Source organism: Cuculus canorus, chromosome 10 (genome assembly GCF_017976375.1).
Source record: "Cuculus canorus isolate bCucCan1 chromosome 10, bCucCan1.pri, whole genome shotgun sequence".
Lineage (NCBI taxonomy): Eukaryota > Metazoa > Chordata > Aves > Cuculiformes > Cuculidae > Cuculus > Cuculus canorus.
The window spans coordinates 6,402,831-6,421,919 of NC_071410.1; the positions used below are offsets into that span (position 1 = coordinate 6,402,831).

Consider the following 19,089-nt stretch of genomic DNA (forward strand, 5'->3'; position numbering starts at 1 on the left):
ACTCTTGATCACCATCAGCACAGCCCCGACCCTGGCTCGGTGGTGGTTTGTGCAAATCCTTTGCCTGTTGTTTAGTGGCAGAGACAGGTACTTTCTGGCTGCACTGGCTTTGAATGAGCTTTTACACTAGAAACCTCACACAACCTATCCCTACCAAGTTTCAACAATGTTTAATGCATTTTTGCATTCTATTGTAATAAAACACAATACTAACATAGCTCCATTTTTTTTCCTAAAAAACAAGTCTAGATACTTTGAAGGCCCCTGTGCTTCAGTGAAGCTGTCCATAGCATCTCACTTACCAGGAATACAGAAAAAAAAACCCAAAACAATTTCACCTTGGTTCAGCCTGGTTCTAGTCACTATTCCCTGCATGTTCTGCAGCCATGCCCTCCCTGGGATTTACGGGGGCTTATTTTCCCAACACATGCTCCCTTCATTGCTATTCTTTTTTTTCTCCTCTTCCTCTTTTTTTTTTTACTGCATAGCAGAAAGCTATTGAGTAGAAAGCCAGTGGGAAGCCACAGCTATTGTATCGCTGGTTTAGTTCCTTATCTGCTGAGAGGTCCTTTTGTGATTGTGTTGAGGAAGGACAAGCAGACAGCACCTTTTATCACCAGCACAGCATCTCCGAGATGAAAGGAGAGGCAGCGGGGATGCAGATGTGACGCTAAAGTATAAAAATCCACCATATGGTAAAGATTGCTTCAGCTACAGTCTGGTCAAGATGTTGACACTTTGGTTATGAAAAGCAATATGTATCTCTCTCTTGGTGGTTTCTGTTCAAATTAAATGTTTTGTATCAGGCAGAGAACTAATAACGAGCCAGGTTTTCCCTTGACAGAGGAGTAGTAACAAATATGGAGCAATGTGAAAGCTGACTTGAAAATTACTATTCCCATAGATGCAATAAATGTACAGATAAGATTTGCTTAGAGGACTCAAATGAGATAAATGCTAAAGGTGCTGCTGGTGGAGTCCAAAGGGAATGGGCAAAAGCAAAAAAGTAGCATTTAAGAAATGGTCTGACCTGTCAACGTTTCTGTTAACACCAAATACCTCCTAGACACCAGGTACCAATTCATCCTTCTGCAAAACCCCCTCCTTCCCATGGCTAAGTGTGAGCAAAGAACCGGAGAAAAAAAGGTATCTGGGTACAAATCCTTGAGTGCTCAAGCCAAATCAGCAAGACATGCCTTTCTTAGTGCCTCTGAAAGGGATGAGATGCCTCTACGCCTACATGTAGATATATACGAAGGCAGAATGCGCTGCCAGAGAGCAGCTCTGGGGGCAGCAGGCAGGGCTCAGCCACAAACCTTACAGTTGTATATGTGGAGCTGCATCTTGGGCTGACATGGAACCAAAATTGCAGCCGCGCCGAGAGAAATCAAGTGGCAAAACCAACACAAAACCAGCTAAGGTTGTTCCTGTGATCAACAGCATTCTGGAGGCGCAGCAATTCTGATCTGGCTCAGACTAAAATAAACTTTGCACATAAAATATTTAATACCCCAAAGTCTGTTCCCGAGGCTACACCCCGCGGCTGTGTACCCCGCGCAGGCAGGCTGCCGTCCCAGCGTGCCAAGCTGCGCACGCCTCTCCCCGCGCATCCAGCATCTTCCGGTGCTTAATGCAAGTTAACAGCAGTGGCAATGACTTATTTAAGAGCAGATCAAGAAATATCCCTGCTCTCTTTGGAGACTTCAAAAGCAGCTGAATGCTACCAGTATCCTCCGATAAAGACAGAGCTTTGCTGTACCGTCTGCCTCAGGGGAACCTCACAACACTGGCAGCAGGAAGGGGAGATGCGGCCGCCTGAAGGATGTCTCGGTAGAGGGGGGACCCTGGTGCCATCCAGCCCCAGCCCTGCAGCTACCAGAGCCACTGCAGGTGGAGGGGAGCCAGCACAACCCTTGCCCTGCCAGGGGCCGCATCCTGCCAATGGCCTGTCAGGCACTCAGGCTGCCCAGCCAGGGAGGTGAGATGTGGTTGCTATGGAAATGGGAAGAAAAAAATGAGATTTCTTTCCCCTGGGGAGTACAGCACTGGAGCCCCCAGCACAACTGCGGGTGACAGCGTTGAGCAGCTTCCCTGTGCCGTTGGCGCCAGGGAAGAGACACAGAGAGATGCAAAGCTGTGCCAGGGTTCAAATACCAAAGCCAATGATGGAGGAGGGATGGTGCAGACAGCCAGAGCTCACTCCTCGCTGAGCACATCTCTTACTCCATCCAGCCAGGCCAGCCATCTCTGCGCTACACCTTCATGCCTATGAGCTCCTTTCCAACAGAGGCAGGGAACGATCCAGACGAGGACTATGGAGGTCACTGAAAGGTGGATTGGAGGTTTTCCACCAAAATTTAGAGCAGGAGACTTCAGCCTTCCTCTTGATCATGAGCACAAGCAGGTGGGACTGGAGCAGAAGGACAGCAAGAACAATATGCTCTAATATACACCTTGGGAATGGCTTGCTGGTGGAGGACAAAAATGTCCTCCAACAGATGACATTTTTCACTGGGAGCTGGGGAACCAAAGCCCCATGGCCAAAATCTCCACCCCAGGCTGAGGTTGATAGGAGATTTGATATTGATTCACTGGGGCCAGGATTTTGTCCTGTGATTTAAACCTAACTCCTCCAAAGAGAATAAGATCAATTTTACAGAGAATCAAATAGATAAAGAACAGCCTTTGAGCCTGTGAGCAGCAGAGGCAGAGAAGGGAGTTTAAAAAAAAAAAAAGGGTTCTTTCCTTATCAGGAAAGTTAAAAATAAAAAAAAGGATAGCTAGAAAAGAACCTGGAGAATGCTGTTTGCTCATTTTTCCTTTTCCAGTCAAAACAACCCCGCCTCTGTCTGCTCTGCTCATGGGCACTAAGGAAGCAGAGCAGCAGAGGGTTTCCTCATAGCAGGGCCAGGATGGAGCTGTCGTGGTCCCCATCCCTGGAGCCCCCAGCCCAGCTCCTGCACCCCATGCCTGGTCTTTCCTGGGCAGCCCCGGGCAGCTGCCTCAGCCCTGCAGGGACCGAGTGGGTCCAATGTGCTGGGGGCTCACATCTGCTAAGCCTGCCACAAGTGATGGGAGAGGATGAAATAAGCTGGTGGTACAGAATCCATCTGCATAAGCAGGAGAGCCATCTGCAAAAGGGGCCAGGAGGAGAGGGCGAGGTGGGGAAGAGGCAGATTCAGGCTTGGAACAAGGAAACCAGTCCTGCCACAGCAGGAGAGCGAGGCCACACTGGAGACCCTTGCCCCAGGGGTGCAGGACCCTTCTACCCCAGCTGCCTCCACATTTGAGTGACATGAGCGCCCACCAAGCAACTCCCACCCCTCCAGTCCGGGAAACGGGAAATCCTTGCACTGAGCTTCTCTCTCAGAGGTTTTATTATCGTAATTCCTTTTTATTTTGGCCTTGGAAGACAATTCATCACACTCGGGCAGTACTGACTGGTCCCTGCCAAGGCTGCTGCTTTGCTCCAGCACCATCTCCCTGTAAAGCACCGGGGCTACTTTGAGTTCCTTCCACCCTTAAGCCACACAAGGGATCAGCCTTGTGTTTGCCTTTGACCTTCTGCTGCCATTCCTTCCACCTTCCATCGCCCTGGAAGCAGCGCAGGACCTGCAGGAGAAGCTTCTGCAGGCAGCGATCCCCCTGCCCATTATTTAACTGCAATCCAGAGACAATTTTTCTTGAGAAAAGCTTTTAAGCTTGATCAGCGATGGGGTTAATATTGTTTGCCACGTGTCTCAATTTTTTTATCGGTATTAATGGGAAGTGCCACGGCAGGGCTTTCTCCAGCAGTTCTGTGGTGGTGTTTAGCTGGGGTGGGTTTTTTTTTAAACACTGCCTGGCAATGACTGATCAGGCTGTCAGCACAGTAGCTACCAACCGTGGCCCCACAGAAGCTGCCCAGATACCCCTGCCAACGGCATGACGTCAGCCTTAAAGCCCAGAGTTTGTCCCCAAAAAGCCACCCTCGGCGCCACAGCCCGTTCCCATCCCCACAGGCTGGGAGCAGAGGAGAGAGCTGCGCAGGGCTGCGCGGCAGCAGAGGTGAGCTCTATAATTGTACACCTGCCTGTGTTTGTTCTCAGATGGCTCTTTGGGGACGCTCTGTTACATCACGTTCAAAAGAAAAGGACAACAACACAAAACAAAAAAAACAGATGCAAGTTAAACAAGTGGAAGGCCCGCTGGGGCTGCCGGTGAAGTTGGGCTCCCGTGTCTGCCCAAGGCGAGGAATTGCAGGCAGCCACACAGCAGGCAGGCAGTCCTGCACCTTTTCCCACCGGCACCACAACACAAGAGCAGAGCTCGGATCCAGAAGCAAGAGAAACGCAGGACAGGGACCTTTGCTCCCCCCTTCCCTGCCCTGAATACTCTGTATTTGCAAGGCCATGCTTTAAACTGAAATATATATAATTTTTTTTCATCTGTGCATTCAGGCCTTTGATCTCACCAATTTATTTGTTCTTGTCTTTATGGGCTTACCAGTCAAAGTGTATGATAATTCATTGCTTGTTAATCCAATTTGGCTCTATTTAGATATTCCAGTTTAACATCAAATACAATATAAAATATTGTCCAGAAGAAGCAGAAATGAGATCCATGTCTATGAACCAGCTCTGAACGCTGCCCAGTGAGGGCTGGCGGCTTTCTTTGCTAATTTAGTCTGTCTCTGGCTTCACCGAGACAATCTTCACAGCCAAGTCCCTCATCGCAGCTGAGGGCACAGCACCTTAGGGTGAAGCACAGCACCCCCATGAGCTCTCTCCCATGGGAGAGCAGGGGCAGCCAGCCAGGCACAGCTCCAGGATGCTGGGGAGCTCAGGGAGTGGCAGGCTGGGTTCCTCCAAGTCTGGGGCATTCTTGGAGGGGGGCAGAAGCTCCCTGGGGAGCTCAGCCCACCTGCAGCATCCACTCTCTGGACCAACTGCTCCTGTTTATCAGTCACACACGGCACAGACCAAAGCCTGCAGTGCAGGGGCGAGACCCGCCTGGCCAAAGCCAGCCCAGCCCCATGCACCTCACCAGGGCTTGCTTCAGCTCAGGATCAGGCCCTCTGTGGAAGGAAGCTTGATGAGTAATAAGATTTAGCACATCCCTATGGGCCAGCAGCATTTCCAGACAGGTACACTTGAAAGAAGGATCCCTTTTTTATGTGTAGCACACTCTCAATCACTCTCCCTCCCGCCACCCACCTCAGCCCTTCCTGGCACTGTTATTTATGCAAAATTCGATGCCACAATTACTGCTGCTGTCTCAGCAGGGGAGACGCTGCAGCTCTTTGGGGTGCACTGATGGGGGTGGAGGATGGCAACAGCTGGCCAGGGAGCATGGCGAGGACATGTCACCGACCTGACACCTCCGAGACCCCAACTCACTGCAAGCAGGAGCCCACAGCCAGCACGGTGTGCTGACTAGGGTTAGAGGAGGTTTATTAAATGAGGAGAGAGCACAGCACCTCCAGGGGCCTGGTGGGTTCTGTCAGTGAGCCAGGCAAGAGCTGCTCTGGGATGCTGCAAGCGGAGTCCTCCCTCCAGGGTGGTTTCAGCCTTGTTTCCACTCCCAGCCTGCGGGCCGCCCATGCCGGAGCCCTGGGCTTTACATTGCCCCACTGCAGCCCAGGCAGCCCCACAGGCATTGCCCTCCTTCCTCTGCCTCCCACTGTTGGTGCCCAAGGGCAGCTCACCAGGGTCATTCCCCCATGGACAAGGTCAGTCCTTACCTGGAAGAGAAGCGCAGGGTGTCACGGCTCCGGCACTGGGTCCCCAGCGCAGGCAGGGTGCACAACTGGTGGATGCTGCAACAAAGCTTGCGTCCTCCTCAGGCACAGGCATCGCTCTGAGGCAGCACCACTGATCCCCAGGAAGGCTGCAAACCAACCCAGACAAAGCATACCCTGAAGACCCCAAACCCCACCATCCAGCCCTGCACAGCCTGCTTTATCTCCTTAACTCCTCCTCTCACCCACCTGCAGAACATCTCGCTGATGAGGGTGTAACCAGGCCCTGGTGCTGGGCTGGCTGCAAACCATTGCTCAAGGTGACTATGGCGACACACAGCTGGGCTGGAGCTGAGCTGGGGCACCAGCCAGGATCCACTGCATTGCTGGAACCTTCATCGTGGGGTCACGGTGGCAGCGGGGGGCATCCAGCTGCGGTTAAATCCAGCTGCCTCCCACTGGCTGTGCGCCCCGACAATGTGGAGCGATGCTCAGGCACGCAGCTCAAGAATCTTCCCACCTCATGTCACTGTTCTCATTCCAGTTCCACACTGGAGTCACCTCGGCTGAGCCACTGAATGAGCAGAGGCGATTTGGGGAGGGCATTTACCTCTGCTGGCTACAAAGCACTCGGATGCTCCATGCATAAGAGCAGACCATGAACAGAACATTAATTCAGAGGCAGTGGATGCTCCTCACCATCTTCTCAGAGCCTCTAAACCTTTTATCACCAGCACAGCATCTCTGAGATGAAAGGAGAGGCAGCGGGGATGCAGATGTGACATTAAAGTATAAAAATCCTGAAAACCCAGGGAAAATAAGTCTCTACTGCGCCTCAGTGGAACAGTGAGTGTTGGAAGTGTTTCTTACTCATGCCTGGCCCTCTTGGAGCCATTTCCTCCAAAGGTGAGGAGGTGGCAGTGCAAAGGACCAGCACAGTGCCCATGGGGCGAGAAGAGGGGCTCTGCCACAGGCAGACCATGACAGGGCTCAGAGCCCGCCGGCCCCACTCAGTCGCCTCTTCAGGCCCGGCCGAGCTCTGCCTATTTGCAGCTCTTGGTGGCTGAAGCGGATCAGCTGTGGGAGAACTGGATGGGTAAAGGGCTGGGGTGGCACCCAGAGGACAACACGGATGCCCAACCATGCACTGGCTTCTGCAGGACCAGCACCTGGAGTCCATCAAAGCAAACCCACTTAGGCTTATTTAACCAAACACTTACTTTCCATTTTATTCAATAATTGCTTTAATACTAAAATGCATTAGATGCTCAAAGCAGAGAAAAGAAAATCACATTTAGGTGGAAAACAAGGTTCTCATCAGATGAAAAAGACCCAGTGTGGCAGGTACACCATTTTGAAACAGAATTGTAATAATTTAATAAAGCTGCTTTATCATCTTCATAAAATAGACAGAATGGTGATTCTTTTTTTTTCCTTTTTCCATTTTCTTGTTTACAATGATTCAATCACTGTGAAAATGTACATAACATACATATCAGCATATACAACAATTTATTCTTCATATACTCGGCAACGGAGACACCACGACGAGACGTACCGCGCTCAGTCCCGCGGCAGCTCTGCCCGCTGTCGGCAGGCGAGCAGCAACGGTGCCGTCGCCGGCTCTTCCCACTGTTCCGGTGCGAGACCCGTGGCTTGTACCTGCAACTCTGCACGGAGGTGCGTGCTGCTGGAAACCAGTTTGCGTTAGGTGCGTTTGAAAATCGTATCCCAGCTTAGACCAGCTGAACATCAGCTGATGCCGATAAAGGATCCGTCCCAGCAGTGCTTGCAGCGGGGTCGGCTGAGCTTCTCCCCGGTGGGTACCGCAACTCACAGGTTGGATCAGAGATCACCCATAGCTGCGAAAGCAGCTGTAGCAACAAGATCATCGATTTTCCCCAATGACAGACAAATGTGTTTCCATTCATAATTAGATTTCTTTTCCCCCCCCAAGAATAATTTCGACATATTCATCAGACAGTGTGTTCTTTACAAAAGCAACTTGTTTCCTATTTGAAAACAAAAAAAAAACAAAAAAAAAGGAATTCACTTCTGCACAACGTGTGATCCACAGGCCATCTCCAGCTTCACAACAAACAGGGAACGGCAACAACCTCAGCAGGATGGTGCTCGGGGGGTATTTTTCCAGCCATCAGTCATTGTCCCCAGCCTCCACGATCTGTCCCAGCGCAGCCCGGAAGCCTCGAGGGTGAGAGTGGCCGGGGGTCCCCAGGGAGCAGTGAAGGGTCCCTGGGCCAGCACAGGGTGGGTTCAGCCTCTCCCTTGTCCCCAGCCCCGGGGCTGCTCCAGATGGGGTCCTTGTCAAGCTCAGGGAGACTCATAGGTGGTTGCTGCTCCCTGGATAAACGGGAGCAGAGCAAGCTTGCCTGGAGGAAACCAACAGATCCCAAAAATTTTTTCCTAAACCAAATCTGGGCACAGGTTTAAGTTAATAAAGAGCACAATAATTACATCTGGAACCCTCCCAGTAAAAGCCCCACCTGCCCTGAAGCCTTGAACGTTTTTTGCATGGCCAGTTTTGATGCAACTAGGAAAAAAAAAAACAAGACAGAATGTGATTTGCCCAGGAGCCCTGAACTCATCTCAAGTGACACAGAGGGACAGCGACAGGAGTAGCAAAATATTCAGGAAAGGGACGAGGCAGTGGAGCCAGGGCCACTCTCCGGCTCTCCCCTCGGCCCCGCACAGCAAGGACATGCTGGAGAAGGGCCCCTCGCTCAGCATCCCCGGCTGCAGCCCGGGTCAGCCCAGAAAACGGGTGTTTAAACGATTTTCTTGGAGGCATAAGGGTTTACTGACCTCTTTAATGCCCCCTTTTAATACAGAATTATTTCACATTCCTTCTCAGCTGCGCTTTTATTCAGAGTGGCAAGGAACATTTCCTCTGGGTAAATTAGAGAAATGTTTCTATTTTTTTTTTTTCTTCCTTTTCGGTTAGTGTCTATTTTTTATCCAAAACGCTGGGCTGGTGGTGGCAGCTCCGCAGGCAGAGGGCAATGCTCAGCAGAAATTAACAGCCAGAGCTCTTGGGGCAGCTGGGGATGATGATGGGGCAGCAGGGGACGGGAAGGACCCACGCTCCCAATCCCTGGGGGATGGGGAGCAATGGGGGGAGCTGGGTCTCATCCTGCCAGACGGACGCCGTGGGGCCGTTGTCCTGGGAAGCCACAAGGATCTGACAGGCAGGGCATCGCAGGCTCTGTTGCTCAGCAAACACATACAAAAATCTGCCCCGCAAAACACACTCAGAGTTGACAAAAACAGGTAACATCAGAATAAATCCAGTCTAAGAGTTACAGAAAATCCAGTTACTCCAACAGTCCCAAGCCAGCCCCTTTCTTCTTTGCTTGTGTTACAATAATACACGCATTTGGGGGAAAAAAACTAGAAATAAATGACAGCAGTAACAGTACGCTGGCAAGAAACACTGCAGGAACAGAAATAACATATCCCTGAAAAATGGGCTTAAATTCCAGAGGAGAAGGGAAAATCCTCAGTTTGCTTTCCAGAGGGATGCAGGACATCAGGTTAACGCGTGGGATGGGAGCTGAATGAGGTAGTCATCAACACCAGCGAGGGAAGCATCACATATTTCATTAAACAACTGGGTTTTGTCGGTTGTTTCCCAAATCCTGGCCCTAGCAAGTGGCAGGGGGAACACACTGACTGCCGACCTGTCTCGGACTGGCTACGACTTCAGGCAGGATCAATTTGCCCTGAAGAAACAAATGGCTGGAGCTTAATTTTATTTTGAGGATAATAATGACTGGAGCTTGTTTTCTTGTTGACATTTTTAATTTAAATAAATCAAAGTAACAAATATTTTATCATGATATGGTAGACCTAGAAAGACTATTTCTCTAGAAACCACTAATTTCAACTTGCTGGTACAGCAAACATTGGCAAGAGCTATACATTTTCCCTTCCATAATCAACTTTAAATTCTAGGATACATTATTTAGGGTAGGAAAATCTGTCTGGTGAAGGGTTAATAATAATAATAATACACTAACTGAAATTCTCCTACCTTACTCATACCTCACTGAGGAATTATCACTGCAAGAGAGCAGAGATCTGTTAAAACCCTTCCCTCTCTCCCTTCTACAAAATGGCTATTAAAGTAGCTCAATTTTTAAATCAATTTTATATGAGTAAATTTGCACCCACACAAAAAAGTCCTTAATTATGAGAAAAAATAATGAATTGCTTTAATTTTTTCTCCATTAAGAAGGCACATTAATTGAATTAGTAGAGTTGTTACATATCACCTGTCTGCCCCTAAATTAACATCACTATTGCTCACTCCGTACTTATTTATGATGCAGGGGTAGAAAGAAATCAGAACAGTCTAAAATCCATGCCATGGTGGCATACAAAACCACACACACTTGGCATAATCATGACTGGGAAATGCTGACGTGAAAGTGTGTGTCTAATTGAGAAGGTAATTTAGATCCCTTAAATAATTCCATCACTTTGACTCGGAAATGATCTGAGATGGGGGATATCTAAATCTGAGAACTGGAAAAAAAAACCCAACCCAACCATCTTCTGGAAATTTTTTCCATGCATTGTTTTGTAATTATGCAAAAGAAACGGATAAGGGAAAAAGTTCAGCACAGTGCATCCGACAATCGCAATCCAGGCAGAATTTTCCCCAAAATGCCTTCCCGTAATGCCCTGTCGCTGCCCCGCAAGAGCCAGGGGAAGCTGCAGGCGACGGCGGGGGCCGGAGGAAGCGTTTGCTCCACCAGCTCTGAAAACTGCAGGTTCCTCAAAGTTTAACTAAGACGATCGTGATTTGTTTTTCTTTAAGCTTGAAAGCCTTTTGCCATCACTAGACATACAGTAATTTGCAATATCAAATACAATAATAGTACAGATAAGCATGTGACAGCAAAAGGATCCATAAATGCAGGGGTGTCCATAGCAAAATAGCAACATCTTAAAATACAAACAACCTCGTGTTTGGCGAATATTAAAACTCACCGGACTGTCATTCTGAACAGTTGCACACAAGAAATGGCCGCTATTTTGTCTAGACTACAAAACCGCCAGGGTGATTACTAAAGATGTCCGAATAAAGAATTTGCTGTTCAATTCTCTCCAGGAATGAAAATTTATCTTTGTTTTGAGATATAAAAATATATAAACTCCAAGGAGGGGATACCGAGCGCTCCTGAGGACCAGGGGGTCTCGCCTCCGCTCCCCGCCGCCCACCGCCTCCCGGCAAAAGCCAAACACCAGCTACTTTGCTCCAGCTGCACACCCCTGCTGCCTGTTGAGACAAGTGGGATTGTCACATTAACGATAGCTTCATTTATAAACAATACATTTAGGGAAAGCTTTTAAATACAGCAATCTGTGAACCATTGGTAAGCAATAAAAACAATCTGCGCTGGGAATCGTGCGGTCCCTCATCCTCCTCCTCCTCACATCAGGTGCCGCTCAAAGGACGATGTCTTTTAGTCTCCGGGCGCCAGGTGAGTCCTTTTCCCGGCGTTCCTGCAGAAGCGGGTTGCCCTCCTGCCCGCCACTCTCGCTGTCCGCCCCCCGGGGCTCTGCCTCCGTTGGCCGGGAAGGACCACTGTTCCCAAAGGGCTCCCGTTCCCGGTTGCCGGTGCAGTGCCCAGTGCCATAAGGTGCCACCGGCTTGCCGGACAAAGGGCTCTTCAGGTGGAGGGGCGAGGTGACGGGGCTGACGGCCTCGCAGCCGTTTCCCGCCTCCCGGACGGTGCCGCTCACCTTGGGGCTGCAGGCGGCCGGGTCCACCGTTCTTTTGCCTTTGGGGTTGGCGAGCCGCTCGTCGGCGAGGGGCTCACCGCCCTCCTTGCCGAAGGTGGCGAAGGTCCTTTTTGTGCTGCAGTCTGCATAAGGCTCCGTGTCCACCGCCTTTGCCTCGATGGAGAGGGCGATGACGTTCCTCCCGTGCTCAGGGGACTTGGCGCGGCTGGGGACTGCACCGCGGGGCATCCAGCACCTGTCCGAGTGGCCCAGGATGCGGCACTCTTCCCTGCAATGAAATCCTTCATTCTGATCTGCATGGAGAAAACACAAGGGATGGTGAAGGGATGAGCCCTGTCGGGGTGCTCACAGCCCCCTGAGCCTGCCTGGGGTGGGGGAGCCCCTGCTGAGCCAGGCGCTGCCCATCACTCCCACACACGCAGCTGTTATCCTACCCCAAACAGCAATCATTTTTACAGCAAGGCTCATAAGAAGGAATCTTTCAGTCTTATTTCTCTGCTGCTTTAACGACTGGAGTCCAATTTCCAACAGGTTGTGTGTCATCTGCTACTGCCAGACCTGCAACCTGGGGAAAGGAGTTACTGCTGCGAATCCATCACAGCAGGTCTGTCCCACGTGGCAAACCGCTCGGAGACAGCACTTTCTGGGTTTAGCAACCAGTGCTAAAAGCCACCATGTTTTAAGCTTGGTTTGTCGTGACACTTAAGCTTGACTTTTTGCAGAGGGGGGAAAGGAGCAGAGAGAAGGGGCAGCATTTTTTTTGTGTGTGTCTGTATATGTGTGTTTTCACTTTTTGCTTTATCCCCACTGACCTCCCACACAACTAAGGCTTTATAAATCTCCAAGACTGCCCACTCCACTGAAGATTAAATGTGTTGTTCCCATTGCTGGAGCTTTGTTCATACAAGAGCAATAAAGATCTCTTCTCTCAACTTGGGGCTGTCCCGACACCACTTTACTGGGATGAAATATGCAGTGGCAGTTTAACCCTTTTCAAGGACCTTCCATGCCCGGATCTGAGGGCTTACAGATATGTGCAAACCCTCGTGCCCAATGCTTGTGTGTGTCCCTGTGCTGCCAGCTGATCCCAAGGGACTGCAGGGCTTCACCTCGCCACCACTAAGGCCCAGGGAAATGGCTGGGCTTGGCAAGTGCAAAGTTGGAAAGCAGATCCACGAGTCTCAGCTTTCCCAGCCCTTGCTGAGCATCCCACTGTGGCTCCCACCAAACACCGCAGGCTCTCGGCTGCTTTTCAGTTTCAGTGTACGACTTTTCCTTCATTTGATAAGAACGTGTAATTGCAGCCAGCCCTCATAAAGCACGACCTTTCCCTATGCAAAACATAGCTTCTTCTTATCGTAACCTATACACACAACGCAGTGTTAAAGCACTAATGCAATTACCCATACAAGACCACGGTCGGTCAGTGCTGGTTTGATGGATCGAAGCCTGTGAAGGTGCAGACTCAGCCTGGGTTTGCTTCCCGTCTGTCTGCAAACCATTCATTTTGATGCTTTGTACATCTGTGTGCATAACCTCCGCTCCTCAGACACATTGGTATTTCCACCACATTCGAGCACTAGGGCGGCTGATAAAAATTCTCAGCACATAACACAATGCACCAAAATATGAGCAGCTTAACACTTACAGAGAATAAACGAGTAAAAGGCAGACCTCAGAAAAAAAGAAGGGATATTTTTTTAAAGGAGAAGAAGCCAATTAATTGAAAAATCTATGAGTAAAACATAAGCTTTTTCTCTACATCAGAGCAGCTACCTGGTGGTGCAGAGCATGGTGCTGGGTGACTGTGTAGGAGGTCTGGGTTTCAGCAGCCACCTTTACAGCAGTTTGAGAGAAGGATGCCTGAGCCTTACATGCCGAAAAACCTGCACTGAGATCTAAAAGCCCATGCTCTTATACTTTGATTCTGTTACTTTCAAGTACTTGAGAAAAATAAAAAAAAATAAAAAAATAAAAGAAAAATTGCCCAGAAAGTGTTGCTGTCTGCCTATTTATCCACAGCTTAACTTCAAAAGGGTGCTACAGGCGTATAAAGTTGTGTAGTCTGGCTGTGATAGCAGAGGACTTGGTGATGGCTGGAGGGGCTACAGAAATATCTTGGGTTCTCATCCCCGATGAGACACTGATTTATTGTGCTGTGTGACCTTGGGCGCATTGCTGGAGCACATATCACTTCAGTCTCTCCACAAAGATGAAATGCCGGACCTATGCACACACTGGGCTGGCTGGGCCAGCATGAGAAGGCATGACCGGATCGCACCCAGCATCACAGCTCAGCCCCAAGTCCACAAAACCAACAGAGCCAAGGCAAACCACGCTCCAGACAGGGCACAGGTGGGTTCATCTTGCCTTTACTCATCTATTCCAAGCTGGCGCATTTTACAGTCAAAAGTAAATCGAGGACTTCACTGATTACTGCAGTGCAAGTGGATATTCCTTAAAACATAGACAGGGATCCGTGGTTTAGGAGTGGATAATTAAAGACCACTGGCACAGTGCCTATCTGCTGGGGAGGTGAACCACTTCGGGCACCAAGATGTTTGTCTGCAAGTCGCGCCAGCAGCCTGAAATGCAGGCAGGAGATGAGATGAAAAGCATTACATTAAATAATACCTTTCAATCTTTTATTTTATGAAGGGAATGTAACAAGCATGAAGGGTGCTGAGCTGACAGGCAGAGGGACAGGAGTCACTATCCATTCACAGACCTGAAGACAACGAGTAGCTTCACGGCACATTCTGCCTCCCTGCTCCTGTCCCCATCACACCTCTCAGCTTTGGGCTGCAGAGACCACATCCCACAACCAGAAACCGTCCTGCTCCCAGGGATGACTCTGGGCTCCCCAGACCAGCCCTGACCTGGCAGCAGACCCAGGGACCAGCTCACAGCCCTGAGCAGGAGCCACTTCTCCATGGCAGAGTAAGGATCTTCGGCCACCACCTCCTTAACATTGTAATTCATATAAAGTACTATTTTTACACCACCAGCGTGCCCTGCTGATACAAACAAACACTAAAGCACACCTCTGCTATCCCAGGTCCAAAGGCAAGCTCAGAGGGGTCTGGGCTTCTCCAGAGGGCTGACCCAGGGCCATCACCTCACATTTTCCTGCGCATCAGGGAGCAACAGCAGCTGCTGCCCCAAAGCAAAGGCAGGCATGGAGCCGCCAGCATCACTCCTGGCGCTGCCCTTTGCAGCTAGGTCTGACTCACCCAGCCGTAACGGCACCCAGGACAGTCATTCACATTCACAGGCTCTTTATTGTACTGTTCTGTCTTGGTTTTTACCACTTTAACAATTGGAAATAGGACAACAGGAAATTCTTTTACAGCCCTAGACCTGCCCTAGTCAATACGACCGTTACTGTCTGCTCTAAAAATGGTTCTTAATGCAAGAAGCAAAGCCCAAGTAATAACAACCACCGCACCACTCATGACATGATGAGTGGCAGGCAGCCAAAACAGGCAGCTTCCCACCTCCGCACCTGGCGCACCGATGGCAGGGGGTCAAGGAAGCTGGTGTGAAAGTGCTGCCCAAAGGGCCCTGGCAGGAAGCAAAGGGAGCAAGGAACAATGAAGAAGCAGCATTGGGTGAGCAACACCGCAGCTTCAGCACTGCTCTGCATAAGTCACAGAGCAAACATGTCATCCTGGACAGGAATCCCCAAGCAGCCCAATGCCTGGGGCTGTTCAAGCCACCCTGAACTGGGTTAGGCTCTTTAATGAGCTGAGCACATCGTGGGCATCCTGTGGGGAGAGTCCTACTGCAAATCAGGGTGTAGGGATAACTGCGTTGCATGCAGGCTGTCTGGAGAGAGCAGGGGTCATGTACTGGTGATGAGCATGCAGCCTGGCACATGAGGTGTGCAGGTCCAGCAGCAGCAATGCCCATTTTTCAGCTGGTCTGCCTTCATCCAGCACAAATCCAGAATCTCATTTCGGAGCACCTTAGGGCAGAGTTGCTTTTAAAATGTTCCCCAAATACAAAACGTCCTGGCAGAAGACTCACCATCAAGAGGCAAGCAGTTATCCTGAACTCAGGCTTGGCAGAAAAAAAATCTGTCATTGCTAAACAGAAGATCTAACATAGCAAATACGAAATAAAATAAAACCACCTCTGGAATAAGTATGCTCCTCAACAAGTATGGCAAAACCCATGTTGAGCTCCAAATTTCAAACCTGCTCTACTTGTACCTCAGGGCACCAGCACAAAGACAACTAATAATAGAGCCTGGCCATTCCTGAGAACCAGTGGCTGCTGGAAGACCCAGTGGGAGAGACGACAGCACCCATAGCTCATCCAGAGGCAGATGCACCGCCCATGTCACTGCAGGGAACAGGAGCTGGGGACAACGGCACAGTGACACGAGAAGCAGGGAGGTGACATAAAACACCCAAATTCCCAGGGCTGAACACAGTCCAGCATGAAGGGGTCTGAGCACCCTGCTGCCTGCACCGTCAGCACTTTCCAACTCCAACATGAAAGCTTCTGTCAAGAACAGTGGGGAGACGGTCCGGATGCGTGGGATCCGGGAGCCAAGAGGAGCCCGAGAGGAGCGGGCAGAGGACATGGGTGGGTGCTGGAGCAACAGAGCCTCCAGCTCCTGCTGGCACGGGGCCTTCTCTGATGAAAAAGAGGGACTAACAAACACCCAGGGTGTACAAGTGCTTTCAGTCTCCTATTCAAAGCCTGCGTACTCACGGCAGAGCAATACGAAGCCGGTGTGCAAGGCGCCCATTCAGCTCTCAGAGCAATTGAATTATCTCCAGTGGAATCGCAACGCTGGCCAAAGAGACAAAGTTAAATCGTAGCAAGGTGCAAGTGCCTGGGAATGTAATATTCCTGATAAATGGCCAGATGACATGTGCTGTTATACAATCTAAGGTGCAATTTGGGAGATGACAATAGTCCCTGGAGTTTCCATTTTCAAACAGCCACTCGGTTCAATCCAATCCATGTCAGAGCAGCTTTGCTGAGGTGAGTAAGTAGAGCTCATTTGTGCTATTACATGGGGAGCAAGGAAAAGGAGCGGAGTCACCGCTTGAAAATGAAAAATAAGAAGAAAAAAAAAGTGCGACTGAAAGAATCACAGCCTGGCTGGGACATGAATGGGGCAGGGGATGCATGGGTGAGCATCGTACCGAGCGGCCCCAACCCTGAGCCCGCAGCCCCGTGCCAGGGCAGGCGTGCCCGTACCTGGGCCGGTACCAGAGGTACCTTTGTGCAGGAATTGGCTTTATCTCCACATTTCAGTGTTTCTTCAGCAACTGTATGATTATACTGTAATCACGATGACACTGCTCCTGGGTACAGCAAACAGCACGATCATTAAAAAATTCATTTCAAAATCTTCCTGGAAGCTAATAAATTTTACAGCAGTTTCAATCCTTTCTCATTGCAACAAAGAAAAGCTTAGTTCCAGACAAATTAAAAGTAAATTGATTGCCTTAGGGGAATCTATTCAAATATCACTTTTCCATGTTAGAAATCTCTTCCTGAAACAAGAAGAGGAAAGCCAGGGAGAGGCAGCACAGGAATGATGTGGAAAAGCAAATCGTTAAATCTCAGCTCGCAAAACTAAAGCGGGGGGGAAGATATCAAACTTAAAATAAAATGCAAATGTCTCACTGGGGTGCAGGCCTAACATTTGTGACGGAATTTATGAATAATAAATATGAATAAATAGTAAACATGAAGGGATCAAACATTGCTGTTGTTGTTTACTCATGGTTAGCCATCTTTCATGGACAATGCACAACTGCATTATTTAACACTCTTCTTCCAGATACTTCGAGGTTTCTTTTCAACTCCAGCACCTTAATTTTCTCAGGAATGTGCACCACAAAGCGTGAGGCATGTCCCCGAGCCACAGTGCAGCACCCAGCACCCTCGGCACACCGGCGGGGCCCACCCCACCAGCAATCCACTGCATTATGCTCCAGATAAAATAATAAGCTCGAGCGAAATACAAACAGTCCCCAGCCATGGTTCATCATCTGCTTATAAATTAAGACTCTGCACCTCTCTTTTATCTTCCATAATAGCATAATATCAAGAAACAAGAGGTGGGGAATAGTGTATTGTATTTTTGACCTATGGGCTTTTACAGAGCTTACTTCGTCTTTCCTAATAGGAAACCTCCAGTCTATGCAGAAATGTAATCCTGGCGTGGCTTCCCTTGCACAATGCTTGGAGGATACTAATAACCAGGGACAGTGACAAATGCTCTTTACCCGCAACAACGAGCCTTTCTTTTCCTCTCTTTTGCCATTGTTTGGGGTTTATGCAAGTTAAAAAACACTGTATTTTTAATCCTGGATTGTCTGTCCCAACATAGGAGGTCAACATTGCTTGGAGAAAGCAAATGCCTGCAAGGAATTATTTTAACAAAACAAGGGATGTGAATTAGATTAATTTATCCGGCAATTGCTGATAAGGACCCAGGACTGAATGCAGCTCACGGGCAGCGCTTCTGCAATGGTCAGCCCAGAGATGTGATGGGGCTTGCTCCTGGCTGCTGCAGATACACACAGCTCCCAAGAAGCACTGAGAACCCATATTGATTTACATCAGATGGGAAGTTGGCCCATTCAGCTCTTTCTCTGCTCTATATTACCATTAATAATGCCCTTTCTGCTGCAGAATGGTCCCTGTATCATGAATGGGGACAGAACACACTGACACATCTGGCGTGCATGACTAACTACACACCAGAGGGCTAAGGATAGATTGGTTGCAGAAGATTTTATCTGGAAAAACATCTTCCAGGGCATGCCAAAGCATTTGGGATGAAAAGGTGGGTTTAGGAAGGAAAGCAATCATCTGAAGCAAAAGGAGCTCAGTTTTGGGCACACCGTGCGCTACAGCAGAGCCAGACCCAGCAGGGATGGGCTGGGGTGCAATTTAAAGCTAGTTACCCCTCCTTTATCCCAGACCACGGGCCAATCTCCACCTCATTCACGTGGCAAAATTAACTCCCCTACAGAAGGCCAGCAAAGACACAATTTAAACTCCCAAGTAATCCTTTTCTGAGGACTTAAGCAGTCCGTAGACCTCATGCCCACCCCTGAGCCAGGGAGCGAGGGGGATTTCATCTCTAAAACTTTGCTACTGACGTCTCAATACAGGGTTCATTAACATCCTAACTGACGTTGGGATGCAAGATCCGGTCCTCGGAGAGGAAAGCACTCTGGGATCCAGTAGACCTTTTCCATCTCAAATCATTATGGTTTGTAATTCATAGGCACAGCTCCCATTAATGCTAATGGCAGTTACTACGCTGCCTGCACAAGTGCAGAATACAACCCTTTGACTTCACTACTGGAATTCAATTTCATTAAAACTGGATACAGAGGGAATGTCCTAAATACACTCTTTCTTATATTTTTTTTCACATTAATGTAACCATTTGAGTATATTATACCCTGCAGAGATGGAAACATTTCTAGTCTGTTTAAACACATTTCCCACAATTGGGAGCAAAACTTTGTCTCCATTTATGCCTTTGACACCAGCTGTCTTCCATTTAATAGGACTTTAGTTGCTAAAGCAAATTAATCCAAAGGTTACTTTTCTCCGCT

At 49.2% G+C, this 19,089-nt stretch overlaps 1 protein-coding gene across 2 annotated transcripts in view; it reads right to left on the reverse strand.

Annotated features, from left to right (window-relative positions):
- Positions 1-6,988: 6,988 nt before the first annotated feature.
- Positions 6,989-19,089, reverse strand: part of PCDH19 (protocadherin 19) — a 59,197-nt gene continuing 47,096 nt past the window's right edge. For both annotated transcript variants that reach the window (XM_054075773.1, XM_054075772.1), the window contains exon 5: positions 6,989-11,781. In XM_054075773.1, coding sequence (XP_053931748.1) covers positions 11,192-11,781 — 590 coding nt within the window. In that variant the 3' untranslated portion in view covers positions 6,989-11,191. The remainder of the gene's footprint in view (positions 11,782-19,089) is intronic.